Source organism: Canis lupus, chromosome 10, assembly GCF_003254725.2.
Source record: "Canis lupus dingo isolate Sandy chromosome 10, ASM325472v2, whole genome shotgun sequence".
NCBI classification, from domain to species: domain Eukaryota; kingdom Metazoa; phylum Chordata; class Mammalia; order Carnivora; family Canidae; genus Canis; species Canis lupus.
In genome coordinates, this window is record NC_064252.1 from 13,469,793 (window position 1) to 13,485,675 (window position 15,883).

The 15,883-nt window shown below is 34.4% G+C and overlaps 1 protein-coding gene across 1 annotated transcript in view; it reads right to left on the reverse strand.

Moving 5' to 3' along the window:
• ZFC3H1 (zinc finger C3H1-type containing) overlaps positions 1 to 15,883 on the reverse strand; it is a 57,419-nt gene that overhangs the window by 23,827 nt on the left and 17,709 nt on the right. The window contains exons 4-15 of the mRNA XM_025476590.3: positions 14,753 to 14,951; positions 14,290 to 14,513; positions 12,418 to 12,541; positions 9,926 to 10,023; positions 8,289 to 8,498; positions 7,936 to 8,100; positions 6,474 to 6,611; positions 5,318 to 5,439; positions 4,610 to 4,759; positions 1,581 to 1,755; positions 1,198 to 1,329; positions 80 to 622 (exon numbers count right to left, since the gene is read on the reverse strand). Coding sequence (XP_025332375.3) covers positions 80 to 622; positions 1,198 to 1,329; positions 1,581 to 1,755; positions 4,610 to 4,759; positions 5,318 to 5,439; positions 6,474 to 6,611; positions 7,936 to 8,100; positions 8,289 to 8,498; positions 9,926 to 10,023; positions 12,418 to 12,541; positions 14,290 to 14,513; positions 14,753 to 14,951 — 2,280 coding nt within the window. The remainder of the gene's footprint in view (positions 1 to 79; positions 623 to 1,197; positions 1,330 to 1,580; positions 1,756 to 4,609; positions 4,760 to 5,317; positions 5,440 to 6,473; positions 6,612 to 7,935; positions 8,101 to 8,288; positions 8,499 to 9,925; positions 10,024 to 12,417; positions 12,542 to 14,289; positions 14,514 to 14,752; positions 14,952 to 15,883) is intronic.

The window sequence follows — 15,883 nt, forward strand, 5'->3', positions numbered from 1 at the left end:
AAGAAAAAAGCCATTACATAAACCAAATAAGGCTAAAATGAATCCTAGATTTTATAAAGCATATGAAATGTTCAGTTACCTGACCATGTAAAGCCTTTTCTGTAATGCCTGTAGTGGTTTTTAAAATCAACTGTTTTAAGCTATCAGCTTTTGAATATAATTTCTGTAATTCACCAATTTTTAACCCCAGAAAAAGTTCTGGTTTTTCCACTGTATTCTTAGTAGGTTTGTTTATGCATTCTTTGTTAGGTGTATCAGTGTGCTTAAGGTTAGGTTTAGTAAAAGAATTAGACTCTAAAAATGATCTTCTTCGTTCCCTGTTTGAACCAGACAAAATCTCATCATCAACATCATTTTCCTCAGTGTCCAGACTTAATTTATCTTGAGTCAGATCGTGAAGCGACGGTTGAGGTAAAGAAAATTCAGGTTCCTCTTCCACAACTGGAGCAATATTCTGTTGTTCCTTTGCTTTAAGGGCCCGTGCTTCTTTTAGTTTCTGAATTTTCAGGGCATATTCATATTCTAGCTTTTGTAATCGTCTTTTTTCCATAGCAATCAGTTCTGCTGAATGCTTTCTGGGACTTGATATTGGAGAATTGTCCAGTCTCATCATTTTGTTTGGCTGGGGGAAGAAAGTGATAGACATATTTTACATGGCTATGATTTCATAAACAATTTTTGGTAAGATAAATGTGTTATCCCTACAACATAAGGCCAACATTATAAAACTAAATCACTGATGAGAGTAAAATATAAAAAGTCCCCAAAAGTTATGCCAGTTAATCTGGCATAATCTATGGAAAACAAAAAACAGGGATCCCTGGGTGGCGCAGCGGTTTGGCGCCTGCCTTGGGCCCAGGGCGCGATCCTGGAGACCCGGGATCGAATCCCACGTCGGGCTTCCGATGCATGGAGCCTGCTTCTCTCTCTGCCTGTGTCTCTGCCCCTCTCTCTCTCTCTCTGTGACTATCATGAATAAATAAATAAAATCTTTAAAAAAAAAAAAAAAAAAAAAAAAACAAGAGTCAAAACAGTAACTATAAAATAAGACTTTCAAAATGTGGATGTCATTTAAAAACAAAGCTTTAATCTTTCTGAATATGCAGATAAAAAGTTATTTTATATATATCTTACCCTCAAAATTATCATGAAAACTTTCCCCTTTCCAAAAAGAAAATATTCCTACAAACAACTTACTCCAAGGCGATCTTGTTCCAGTTTACGTTTTCCTATTTCTTTACTGGCCACTGCCTTTGCCCGAGCAAGCTCTTCTCCATACTTTAGAGTCAAAGCTTTCTTAATGGTAACACGTTGTTGAACTTTGTGAATCTGAAAATACAGGATAATTCTGGAAATATAAATGTAAACCTTAGGAGAGGAAATACCTTCTTTAACACAGCAGCTTTAGGGTATTCACCTGAAAATAAAAATATTCCAGTATCATGTCACAATGGAAAACAATACAAAGGTTCTATATTTTGATGGTTGTGATTTATGCTTTTGTTTGACAAAAAATTTGGCCCACAAAAATGTGCAGTAAACATGAGACTACAATAGCTTAATTTAAAAAAGAACATTACTTGTTCCTGAAGCTTCTTTAAAAACATTCTGTTGACACTGAGAATTTTCTCTGTTGCCTGAAGCTGTTCTGTAAGTTTTGTAATCTTTGTTTCAGCATTTCGAACGGATTCTTTCTTCTTAGCTTCTTGCTGTACGAGATTCTTTAAAACAGATTCATCTTTCATCAAGAGAATCCTAATTGGGAAATAATAAAATTCATATGTTTTTAAACTAGTGGACTAACACCATCAGAATAAAATATTTACAAAGCAGTAGCTCATTTTACAAAATATACTGCAGTGGGTTAAGAATCCGACTCTTGATTTCAAGCTGTGAGGTGGTAAGACTGAGCCCCCACAACCAACTCTGTGCAAGGTGGGGAGTCTGCCTAAGACTCTCTCTACCTCTCCTCCTCCCACCTGCAGTGCATGCACGCTCTCAAATAAATAAATCTTAAAAAATATGTGTATTGCTAACACACAGATAAGAATTAAAAGGATAATTGGGCAGCCCTGGTGGTTCAGCGGTTTAGCGCCACCTTCGGCCTGGGGTATGATCCTGGAGACCCGGGGTCCAGTCCCACATCGGGCTCCTGCATGGAGCCTGCTTCTCCCTCCGCCTGTGTCTCTGCCCCTCTCTCTCTCTCTCTCTGTGTCTCATGAATAAATAAATAAAATCTTTAAAAAAAAAAAAATTCTAAATCTTAAAAAAAAGAATTAAAAGGATGATTACTTTCATATTCACTAATCACAGAGGTATTCAAATATATTATTACATTTTATGAAAGGAACTATAAGGGGGATCCCTGGGTGGCGCAGCGGTTTGGCGCCTGCCTTTGGCCCAGGGCGCGATCCTGGAGACCCGGGATCGAATCCCATGTCGGGCTCCCGGTGCTTGGAGCCTGTTTCTCCCTCTGCCTGTGTCTCTGCCTCTCTCTCTGTGTGACTATCATAAATAAATAAAAGTTAAAAAAAAAAAAATGAAAGGAACTATAGGTCTGAACAATGTGAATTACAGTTAAAAAACTACTACTAGTAGATGTGACTGAATCTGACCCTATATAACCCCTGAAAGATGAAGACTTAAGACAAAAACTGCTTTAACATCATTTATAATACTCTTAATACATAAACAAATAAGCATCTAATAAGCATAATTAAAAGCACACTTACAAATCTCTAACTCATAAAGCAAGAAAAAGGAAGTCTGCATTTTTAAACAATATACAGATGTAAAGTTTGGAACTGAGAATAAAAACAGGACAAAAAATAAATGTATGGATATAAATTTTCATTTTCTCAACTACTGAATATTATAGTTAAAAATATTAAGTATCTTTCCCAGGAGATACTATATTTCAACAGTTACGAAAATTGACATCTAGAAAGAATCATACAGAGAATATGTGATAGAATGGAGAATAGAAAGATTAAAGAATTTTTTAAAACCTTTTCACTTTTTATTAGCTATTAAATAAATGGAACCTAAATGAATTTATTTCAATCTCCTTTAAAACATACAAAATACCATTTCTTATTCATAATTTTTTTTTTCTTATTCATAATTTAAGAGATCTATGGTCACCACAGCATTTTATTTATGGAGCACATTTTTCAGATCTCTAATATCAGTAATGTCTTAAGCATTACTGTATATCACAGTTTGACCAGGAGCAGGTTTTCTTTCTTAGTGCATAAGATAATGGCATGCTTTAGAAGTAATAAAATATGGTAGTTAGCACGAAGACAAATATTCAAAGTTGAAGATGTTTATAAACACTATTTTAAAATGTATTTCATTTTGTTCAGAATACTTAATCTCCAATGTCTTGTTCAGAAATGGAGAACAGAACATACTTTTGTTTACTTATAAAAAATTTACATAGTCATTAACTCCTTGAAGGATCTATGGTGCCTTACCAAAATACTCCAAGTTACATTGTTTTTTCATGATTTAAAAAAGATAAGGTGGTTGTAAATTTCTACCTTTTTCCTTTCATTATGTAACTATGGGTGGGTGAACTTTTGAAACTTGCTTTAAAAACCATTAAATTATTTACACATTGTTAATGATTTTTAACATTAAGAGTTAATTCCTCACTAAGATCAATTTTTACAATCAAGCTTGGAGTTTATGAATTAGTTATTAAAAACAGAATAAGGAATGTCTTACCATTCTTGAATAGAACCTCCCTGTTACATGTGTAAACTTACAGGGGGACTAAGAACAAAATTCATTAAATGCTGATGTTAACTAAAGCCATTTTGTTCTTCATCAACTAATGATTTCAAGGTGTATGGAATGAAAAAGATGTATAGCCATATCGAATATAATCATTTCTATCAAACATATGCTAATGGTCCTCATCACACACCAAAAAATTTGTAACCATATATATGGGGATAGATGTTACAAAACTTACTGTAGTGACCATTCCCTAATATACACGTATACCAAACCATTATGGTGTACATCTGAAACTAATATATGTCCATTAAACCTCAATAAAATAATTTAACTTGCCTAAATATGCTAATGAATTCTATGATTCATTATGTTCATCCTGTGAGGTTATACATTTTCAAAATTCTGAAACACCAAACAACACATTGATTTCACAAAACATGTAAGTTTAGGATCATAAATTAATATTCACACACTTATAACATTTATAATAATGCCGTATTTGACTATGTGTCTTACTCATCAGACTGGGTAATGACTATTTACAACAATCAAGCCCACCTTTAACAACATATGGTTCCAATGAAGGTATTTCAAAAAGATATCAAAGTTTTAAAAAAAAATCCAAAACAAGTAATTTCATAAATGTTTTTAGCAGTGACTAAGCCATGTATATATCTGCAGGGAAACAAATCTTTCAAATCTTGATATTTCTAAACATTAATACTATTACTTTATGTAAATGTGTAATTCAACAAAATGACAGCCACTCCAGTATACTTGTTGACATACACCACAAAAATATATTATTCCAATATATAACATTTAAAAATATGCCAATATTTAATGAGATAAAGAGGCTCACCTATGTTTTTTAAGTTTTGCTTCTGCATCTGTAACCTGCTTAGTAACCATCGCTATTCGGCCAATTCCATCAATTTCCACATCAGAGTTTGCTGGGGATGACGAACTTGTCTTCAGCTGATCTGATTTAATCAAACGCTGTTTCTCTCGACTAAAATAATAAAAGTAGATGAATTATACCAAAGCATAAACTAAAATTATTTATCCTTAAACATCTATTCTATTTCATAAAATAAAAATATTAGTCATATTGGCTAATAACGATGATGATCAATAACCATGACAAAGATGCCATTCAAAGCTGAAAGTCTGCATGGTATAGAGTTGTCAAATCACTATGTTGTACACCTAAAACTGGTACAACACTGTGTGTCAACTACATTTTAATTTAAAAAGAGAAGAATATTGCTGATTCTACTAAGTATTTTTTCAGCTTTACTAAGGTAAAAGTGACAAAATTATTTAAAGTATAAAAAAGTTCATAGTAGTAGTAGTTCTCCTTTATTACAACTTTCATCTTTTTCCAAGCTGTTTATATCTCAGTGTGCCACTGTATTCAAGTCTATAAATGATCACCTGTGAGTTATCTTGGATAAAATCAGCATCACTCATGACAAAAAATTGTGTAAAGACTAAGTACTGAAATAGCACATACTTTTAAAGTTAATTACCACTTAATGGTAAATGGTAAGTGGTAAATGCCACTTACTTGGCAATTTCTTCCTTTAACAATCTATACTCAATCTTCTTTTCTTCAGGCAAGGCTTCAGGTGTCCTCATGGGATCGTTTTCTTTTTCAGATTTTGGGGGTACTTTTGGTTTTGAAGCTTGCTAGAAAACAGTTGAAGTCCACCAGATCAACCGCTTTTAATAATCCCACACTAAGATTTGCACTTTACATTGTAACCCACTGTACATTTACATATTTAGAAATAGAGGAGTAATTCATAATTATTTCCTACTTCTTTTAACAAGGCAGCCTACTCTACTAACCACAACTTAATTGTAAGACCTAGTAAGCCCTACAGTTTTAAAATAATTGAACTAAATCATAGTAACCAACATATGTAATAATAAGAATGAGGGTAAAAGTTGTACTTAGATTATAAATTTAATAAAAACTGTCATCTGGGCAGCCCGGGTGGCTCAACGGTTTAGCGCCACCTTGAGCCCAGGGCCTGATCCTGGAGTCCCCTGTCAGGCTCCCTGCAGGAAGCCTGCTTCTCCTTCTGCCTGTGTCTCTGCCTCTCTCTGTATGTCTCTCATAAATAAATAAATAAAATCTTTAAAAAAAGAAAACAAGGGATCCCTGGGTGGCGCAGCGGTTTGGCGCCTGCCTTTGGACCAGGGCGCGATCCTGGAGACCCAGGATCGAATCCCACGTCGGGCTCCCGGTGCATGGAGCCTGCTTCTCCCTCTGCCTGTATCTCTGCCTCTCTCTCTCTCTGTGTGTGACTATCATAAATAAATTTTAAAAAATTAAAAAACAAAAAAAAAAAAAAAAAACAGTCTTCTGGTAATACGATACAATTTTAAATCAGTAAGTTTCCTTCTGGTTATATGATACAATTTCAAATCAGTAAGTTTCCTTAGTACAGAGACAATTATCCACTCAAGTTTTGCTATTTTGAAAAAAGGATTAGTCAATTAGTCAATTTAAAAAAAATTAAGTGGGTTTTTAATAGTTAAATCTAACTAAATTTATACATTCTTCATTATATAAAATCCTAGATAACACAAATAATTAAAATATTTCTACAATTCAATATATTAGAAATCTAGACCTCTAAGGTCTAATTTTCAGGAAAATAAAAACTTTAATGATTACTAAGACATCATCTTTCATCTTTCATTATTGCACTTACCTCAGCAGTTCTTCTTGCTTCTTTAATCATAGACTCCAATCCACCAAAAACACTATTTGTTGACTTGGAAGCCTCTCCATCAGACTCACTGTCATCTGAATCATTCAGTGTTACAACCACTGATTTATGCTTTGGAAGCTGCAAAGATAACATGTTACTTTTGATGACCAAAGTATTCATTTCTTGACTTTACCCCAACTAAAGTGGCCTTGGATAAGTCTTGAATTTCAATTCTTAAAAATAATGAATTCCAAGTAGATAGTCTATGGTTTCTTATGGTTATGTTGCATAACTAGCTTTGTTCCATTTCACCAAGACTGGTTATTTGTCGGCCACAAAAAATATTCTCTATTTTCAGATATGGAAATATCTTTCTAGATACTAGTATGATCACCTGTCTCATTAAGTTTTATTTTCTCGGGATCCCTGGGTGGCGCAGCGGTTTGGCGCCTGCCTTTGGCCCAGGGCGCGATCCTGGAGACCCGGGATCGAATCCCACATCGGGCCCCCGGTGCATGGAGCCTGCTTCTCCCTCTGCCTGTGTCTCTGCCTCTCTCTCTCTCTCTCTCTGTGACTATCATGAATAAATAAATAAAAATCTTTAAAAAAAAAAAAAAAAAAAAAAGTTTTATTTTCTCCAACTTTCTTTCTTTTTTTTCTTTATTTTGGAGATGGGGAGGGACAGAGGCTGAGGGAAAAAGAATCTTGAGCAGGGGCTCAATCCCACGACCCTGAGCCAAAACCAAGAGTCAGATGCTTTAACCGACCGAGCCATCCAAGTGCCCCATTTTCTCCAACTTTCTATATAAAGAACCATAATGCCACCTAAATTAATAACTCTTTACAACCAAAAAATTAATAATTCTACATAGTTATTGACAAAACTTTTTGGCTTTTGTGGTTATACAGAGAGAGTAAGTGGCCAAAATTGGTTTACCTAACAGAGGCAAGATTTCCACTTGGCTTTACTTCGTTATTTTATTTCAAAGCCATTGGAAACAAGGTAAAAAGAAACTGTCATTTCAAGTTCTTTAATGGACATCAGTAAATATCATAAATGAATTCGGTCATTATGGTACAGTCATTAACTGGAAAAAATATGAGCAGAACATAAATTAAGATGGGAGAAATAAAAAATACACATACAATTTGCTAAAAGCAACTCTAGAACAAAAAAATCTAAATGGACCAATTTATATAGAAAAAATAAAGTGAAAAAAAATGGCAGAGGAAATGATGAAAATAATCCTTCCCCCCCCAAAATTATCACTGAACTATACTAGTTTTCAAGTGAAGAAGCCACTCCCATTTCACTATTAATAAAAAATAATAAATTTTTACTTATATGTGATTATATGTACATATATAAATAAACTAGGAGTTAGGGAGTAAGACAGCACAATTTCATAAAAATTTCTCATAAACTATTAACAGTAGGATTCAATACTTTGCTTGTTCTTACCGAGATGACAGTTCGTGGAAGACGAGGTCCTCTGTGAAACTTTGGATTCTGTATCCTAGGCTGAGATACTGTATTAATACTGACTATTGATAGATTGCTTCTTGGCACAGGCTGTGAATTGTTCAGAACTGGAGGTGAAGGTGGGTCACTATTACTGGATGTTTCCTGAATAAGGAAAAGAGAAGTATGAAATATTTTTAAACAAAAAGAAAGTTCTGTCATCTTGAAAAATCTCGAGTAAATCAGTTTCAGACTTATCACTACTTTACTGAAACGCCCAGTGAATTCCAGAGAAAAGCAAAGCTAAAACAAGAGTCAAGAGCACCACCTAGAGGTTCAAGCACCTAAATTACCTCTGGCTTAAAAGCTCTTTTATTTGCAAGAGATTTAAGTAGCTCTTCTCGAAGCAGCATTTCTTCCTCCTCTTCTTCATCTGCAAAAGGTGGTTTTGGAGGCTGTTCTGGATCTTCAGGTGGGAGAGGTGGTAAAGGTGGTAGAGGAGGTAGAGGTTCAAGAGAAACACACAAGCCTTCCACATAAGGCTGGCTCAAAGGTGGCATAGACTAGTTATTTTTAAAAGAGAAGAAATAACAATTACAATGAAAATTTTACAAATTCCAAATATTTATCTCTGGAGCAACAATAAATTTAAACAGATAAACTTTAGGTTATTACTTTAGTTGTAAGCATAAGTGAACAAAGTGTCCTATACATCTTTAAACTAAACCAAATTCAATATTCAACCATGAAAAACGTGTAATTTTTGGAATAAAAAAATCAACAATATTTGAAACATTTAATTTGTGAACTTCCAGGTAATTAACTATATACACTTCTCCATTCCCTTTATTTTCATTCAGCATTCCAAAAGACAGAAATCAAATTTTATGGGGTCTTTCCTCTAGATACTACCTGAAAACAAGTGAAGATACTGAAAACCAAGAACACAGGTTATTTAAGTAAAAAACAAAAATTAGGCATGTACTATTCTTACATCTAAGAATAGTACCGAGTATCTCAATAACTGTGTCAAGAAAATTCTCTTAAATCCCTGCACAGTGGCTTCTTAGAAATTATTTATAAAGAAAACTAAATTTATACAAATCTCTGAGTTTGGATATATTTTTGTTTCAAAGACCTTCCAGTATTTCCCTCGGCATTTAATTCATCCATTCTCCATTTCCCAAAAGGAAACATTTCAAGGAAGAAGAAAAAAGTTTTCTCTCAGTCTGCTCTAAAATATCCCTCTCCAAAAAATAAAAAATAAAATAAAATATCTCTCTGACTTTAGGCTTCCTAAGAGGACATCCACCCAAAAACTGTGAAATGGCAAAGTTCTCGCTAACCTACTGAGAGCTCCAACTTGATCTGTAGATTCTTTCAATCTAGAAATAACTTTAGAACTTTTCTTTAGGATTCCCCTACTTCCTTTTTTCTTTTCCTTTTTTTTTTTTTTTAATGAGGGACTGGCAGTTCTTTTAAAAGGAAGGGTAGGTGGGGGAAAAGAAATTAACTTCTATATACAATGCTCTTCCTTTGCTGAAATTTCAAATTAAAAATAACTGTATTCATCAAAAGAGGAGAAAGGAGAGAGTTTATTTCTAGAAGTATCCTAAAGCACTTAAACCCCAACTGCCAAAGAAGATAATCCCAAACAGTAGATAATCTTACTCCGTTTTGAAATAAATTTTTGGAATAGCTACTAGCTGAGAAGGAAAAAAGGAAACATGCTAATAAGTATTGAAAGGAAGTACACAGGAGATTAAAAATTAGCTATGGAAAACATCTACCAAATGGACAGCCTGCCAATACATAATTAACTATTTATTCTGTAGGTTTCATAGTTATTAATTCTGGTGAACAATTCTAAATTAAGATCTCTTCAAATATGAACTACTTTTAGTTACATGTCAGTTTTTCAAAAAAAAAATTAGAAAAGACACAAAACAACGGAATAATTTTCTTAAAAATCACATCAATTCTCACTTACAGAAACCTGAGGTGGTGGAGGCAGAGAAATAGATGGTGCTGGAGAAAAATACCCCAGTGAACATTCAGAGAAGAATGGTGGTTGCACCGGTGAAGGGGCTGTAAAACAATTTTTTGTTAGAGGAGTTTACAAACAAATATACTTTTTTTTTTTTTAACAAATATACTTTGAAAGGAATAAACTAAGATTATGATATGCTTGAAGAAATATAAATACATCTAAGTAGATGTGCAAATTAATATCTTTAACCCCCATGAGACCTTTCCACCAATTCAGTATTGTCCCTTATCATCATAAAGTCAGCCTTCCAACCTAAGTTGACAATTAGTGTCTTAAAACTCTCTCCTTCTGTTCCACTTTTCACCTAATAATGGAAACAGGAAACAGTGCAGGAAAGACAATAGAGCAGGTAACAGGCAATAGAGCAGGAAAGATAAGAAACATACTTTTTCTTTTTTACAAACATATTTTTTAAGGAATAACAAAATAAAAAATTCCCCTGAATCTACTGAACTATCCTAACCAAAAAACAAGTAATGTGGTAACTTCATTCTTCCCTTTGTGTGGAATGAAAAAATGAGCTATTTAAATTGTATAGACAGCAAACAGGAGTAGGAATGAAAAGAACCACCTTCTTAATGTATTAAGAAGTTAAATGGGGATCCCTGGGTGGCGCAGCGGTTTAGCGCCTGCCTTTGGCCCAGGGCACGATCCTGGAGACCCGGGATCGAATCCCACATCAGGCTCCCTGCATGGAGCCTGCTTCTCCCTCTGCCTGTGTCTCTGCCTCTCTCCCTCTCTCTCTCTCTTTCTCTCTCTCTCTCTGTGACTATCATGAATAAATAAATAAAATCTTTAAAAAAAAAAAGTTAAATGTATACTTTGTCACATTTAATAATTCTGAAATAGAATCAATGCATTTTTCTTCCTTTCCATTTTTCTTCCCTTCCCTGCTACTAGCAGATAAAAATAATTGTGCATTTTATCTTCAGTGGTTTCTTAGTGAAATATGGCAGATTCAGACTACTCTTGCTACCCAATAAACTATATATAAACTCAGGGAAAAAACTTAGTATATATAATAACTACTTTTTATCCCAGCTGTATCACAAGTCAATATGGCTATTACCCATATGATTTATATAGTTAACCTGTACCCAAAATATACCATTTGAAAATACATCAGCCTTTAGAATATTTTACTTCTTAAAAATAAATACCTGTAGTGAATACAGCAAAAAGCTAGAATTTGACAAAGCTGAGTGAAGAGTACATTCTCTATTAATTTTTTACAAAATTCTTTTCAAAGTATAGTTCGTAAAGTTATTTCATAGAAGTATAAAGTATTAATATTGCCAGTACTTGGGAATTTAATAAATTATCTTAACAAACCCAGAAATAAGAAAACTTAATACTGATCAAAGAGAATTAAATTTTGAAGTCAGAACATAATATGAAATAATCAAACACAGCCTAAAAACAATAACCAAAAAATAAGCACTTTTGGTAAACATACCCAAATCATATAGATTTTTCTTTGTCTCTATCTACACACACTCAAGTAAGATTCCAGTGTTGATGTGTTTTGACAATGTGACCACAGGGAGAAGTACACTGATCACACAATCTTTCAAGTAAGTATTCCAGTTCCTAGAATGCCAACTGCATTCAGTTATCTGCCCATCTTGTGTTTTAATTAGTGAGAAAATATGTCTCCCACAGAATCACCCCTGAATATCAACTAAAGTCTCCAGCCCTCAAGAATAGTCACATCTTAGAGTATGCAATCTAAATCCCTGATCAGTTCTAACCAGCCTCTCCTAAGCCACTAGTAATACCACTTACCATCTCCAAATTCCTACAAAGTAACATCACTGGAAGGAGAAAGGAAGCCCAAAAACGATAAAGATTTTTATGACTAAAGCAGAAATTATGATATAAAGGTAACTTAAGAGATCAAAAGTTTACTGTGGTTATTTTTATTTAAAAGCGCTGCTCTAGGGAAGCCCGGGTGGCTCAGCGGTTTAGTAACGCCTTCAGCCCAGGGAGTGATCCTGGAGACCCGGGATCAAGTCCCACGGCAGGCTCCCTGTATGGAGCCTGCTTCTCCGTTTGCCTGGATCTCTGCCTCTCTCTCTGTCTCTCTCATAAATAAATAAATAAAATCTTTAAAAATAAAAATAATAATAATAATAAAAGCACTCTCTCATCTTTCCCACAATCCTCATTTTTTAGATCAAATAGTTAATAGCACAGTTTAAACACTGTCTTTTTATTTAAATGCTATCTAGAAAGAAAAATCTGAAAAAAAAAAAAGTTAACAAACGTGAGGTTTGCTCTCAAAGTACACCATTAAACATTTATGGTTACACAATTCACCAGCAAAAGTCACTTTCATTACACATTTCTTTCAAGGTCTTGGTTGGTTTTATGATCATTTTCCATTTATGAAAATTTGTGAATATGAGAATGTTTTAAGCTTTGGCTCATACCTGGAGAATTGGTTTCACTATCTGTATCCATAGCAACTTCTTCATAGTTATCATATTGATAAATACCTCCTCCACTATCAGTAGGTTGCTTATCTAAGGATCGTCTTAGGTCAGGATCTGAAGACTAAGAACACAAGATTTTTTTCAATTTCAAAGCATTTTCTGTCTTAGTCTATTGTTAGGCTACAAATTATGAAACAAATGACAGTGATCTAAAGAACAGTATCAAAAATCATATTCCTCTATAAATTTGATGACACCAAGTTTTTGAACACTTATGGACTCTCCCTGTATGAGAAACTAGATGAATAAATTCAAGTTTTAGGTCATCAAAAGACTGTATTTTAGGGGCACCTGGGTGGCTTAGTTGGTTGAGTGTCCAACTCTTGGTTTTGGCTTAGGTCATGATATCCTGGTTGTGGGAGAGAGCCATTGCATTGGGCTCTGTGCTCTGCAGAGTTGGCATCAGATTCTCTCTCTCCCACACTCATTTTCTCTCTCTTTCTCTTAATCTTTTTTTTTAAAAAAAGGACTATATTTTAGAGCATTCTGAAAAAATCCAGTAACATCTTAGTTATGAACACACTGATGACAGCTGAAAATTAGAAACTCTTAAGTAATGGGCTTATGTGGTTTTCTTTTTTTTTTTTTCTTTTTTTTTTAAGATTTTATTTATTTATGATAGACATAGAGAGAGAGAGAGAGGCAGAGACAGAGGCAGAGGGAGAGGCAGGCTCCATGCCGGGAACCCAACATGGGACTTGATCCCAGGTCTCCAGGATTGCGCCCTGGGCCAAAGGCAGGCGCTAAACCACTGAGCCACTCAGGGATCCCCTTATGTGGTTTTCATTTTGTATTTCTTACAATGTTTCACTCACAAAGACAGTTCATAACTAAAAACTAACAAAACCTACCCAGATTGACAAAAGAGTTATGTGAAAACAAATATGGTACTTTTCTCTTAAAAAATATTCTATCAAGGGACACCTGGGTGGCTCAGTGGTTGAGTGTCTGCCTTTGGCTCAGAGCGTGATTCTGGGATCCTGGATGAGTCCTGCACTGGGTTCCCCGTAGGGAGCCTACTTCTCCCTCTGTCTGTGTCTCTGCCTTTCTCTGCCTCTCTCATGAATAAATAAATAAAATCTTAAAAAAAAAAAAAAGTCTATCAAGGTACGTTTTAGAAGTTCAAAGTATATTTATAAATTCCTTGCTTAAGCAAACCTAACTCTTGACTCTCTACAATTAAAGAGCTCTTACTTAACATCCCTGTCTTCTTCAATAGTTCATTCACAAGTATAATTTCAAATATACCACTAAATTAATATTAAATCTCCAGTTTACTGCCTGACACCATCCATAAAAAATAATGACAATCATTATCAATGACTTTACTTAGTAAAGGTTCACAAATGCTAAGTAACTAAAGTAGCCACAGAACCAAGGCTATTAGGATTCAACATTCTTTAAAATAATCCATACCAATTGGTCATGATACACTTTCAATTCTGCAAAACTAAACAAATGTTTAAAAAAAACTAAACGAAATTCTGCCTATAATATGCTTAGGGTATGGCCATTTTTAGTATAAATCCTCACAAGTTAGTAATCCTACTTTCTTCTAAATAGAGAAAGATAAAAAAATCAAAAGCAGACTTTGCTAACCATAATTTTTGGCTTTCATTTCTTCTATTTCTAATATCCACAACTATAGGAAACTCATTCTCAAATTAAAACCAACCTTCCCTTCTCTCCCAAAGTTATAACAAGTTCTATCAAACACAAGAACTCTATACTTTTTCTTAGCTGACTGAATTTATGAAGTAGGACAATAAGGACCCTTAAATTTGAATAATATTTTGATTTTATCTTTACCTTACTTCTTGATCTCCTCTTTCCACCAACCAATTTCATGAATCGATTGTACTGCTCTTCCTGATTTGAGAGATCTCGAATTTTTCTGATTTCTTCTTCTCTTTTCCTTCTCTCTTCTTCTTCAGCTTGTTTCCGCTGATCCTCTTCTTTCTGTCTTTCCTGTTCTTTTTGTTGTTGTAGCTTCTTCCATGCCTTTGTTTGCTGCTTCCTTAATGCTTGTTTAGCTTTAAATAAAAATACAGAAACATCAGTATCCATTAGAGTTAGAATTTTCTAGATAAAACAAGAACTTTATAATTTATTTTCATTAACTATATAGCTGCTCATCCAAGTTCTGTTTATATAGAACTGTGTCCCCCATTCAGGGACCTATAATTCCCTAAACTCAAACTTTTCTGAATTAAAATCTTAAAACTATATTGATATATGAAGTCAGTTAAAATAATTTAACAGAAATGATCACCTGTAGTGCTAACTTTTTTGGCCGAATGTGTTTTTGTACTGGTTTTAACTTTTTGTTGTACACTTTTCGTTTTAGTCAACTTTTCTTTGCTTTCTTTCATCACCTGCTGTTCTTTTTGTTGCCATTTTTTACTGGCTGACTGAAGAGCCAAAAGACGAAGTTGTAGTTCAGACAGTTCCTCTTCATCTTCACCAAGTTTCTTTAAAAAAAAAAAAAAAAGTTGCAATTGTTTAGTTCTATTATTTGACCTTAAACATTTCACCAACCCAAACCTTTCCCAAGATCAGAATTTAGCATTAGTTGTAAAGCAAATATTTAAAAGGCAATTTAAGTCAAGCAGGGAACCTAAACTACTTACCACATCCCTACACCCTAATCCAGTCTCTATTATATACAGACAGAAAATCAATCTGTGGAAGGGGTGTGTGTGTGCAAGCTGAAGGGTTAGAGGGGGTGAGTATAACTGATGGAAAAGGATGATACAAAAAAGGAAAATTAAGGGTCAGAGATCAGCATTTAACTGAGTTTCCCAAATAAGAAAGTAAAAATCTTTGTTTTTTTAAATTTTATTTATTTGAGAGAGAGAGAGAGAGAGAGCGCACAAATAGGAGGCAGTGAGAGAGAAACAGGCTCCCTGCCAAGCAGGGGATCCAACATGGAGCTTGATCCCAGGACCCTGGGTATCATGACCTGAGCTGAAGGCAGACATTTACCCGCCTGAGCCAGCCAGTTGCCCCAGAAAATAAAAATCTGATGACAGTGAATCCAAGAAGAAATGGAAGCAGGAGAGGTCAAAAATGAAGAATGAAGCAGTTCCATAGTCATGTGATTTACCAGTCTTACAAGTAATACACAGAACAGGTACACTGAATGTCAAGACTGAAATTTGTGAACTTTAAAAAAAAATACACATTTTATAATTCTTTAAATGAGATTTACTTATATTTGAATATTACTTGTTCTAAAACTACAGATACTTACCTGAATATTTAAAATATTTTGAGGGGCACTTGGGTGGCTCAGCAGTTGAGGGTCTGCTTTTGGCTGGGGTTGTGATCCCCAGGTCCTGGGACCAAGTCCCACATCAGGCTCCCTGTAGGGAACCTGCTTCTCCCTCTGCCTATGTCTCTG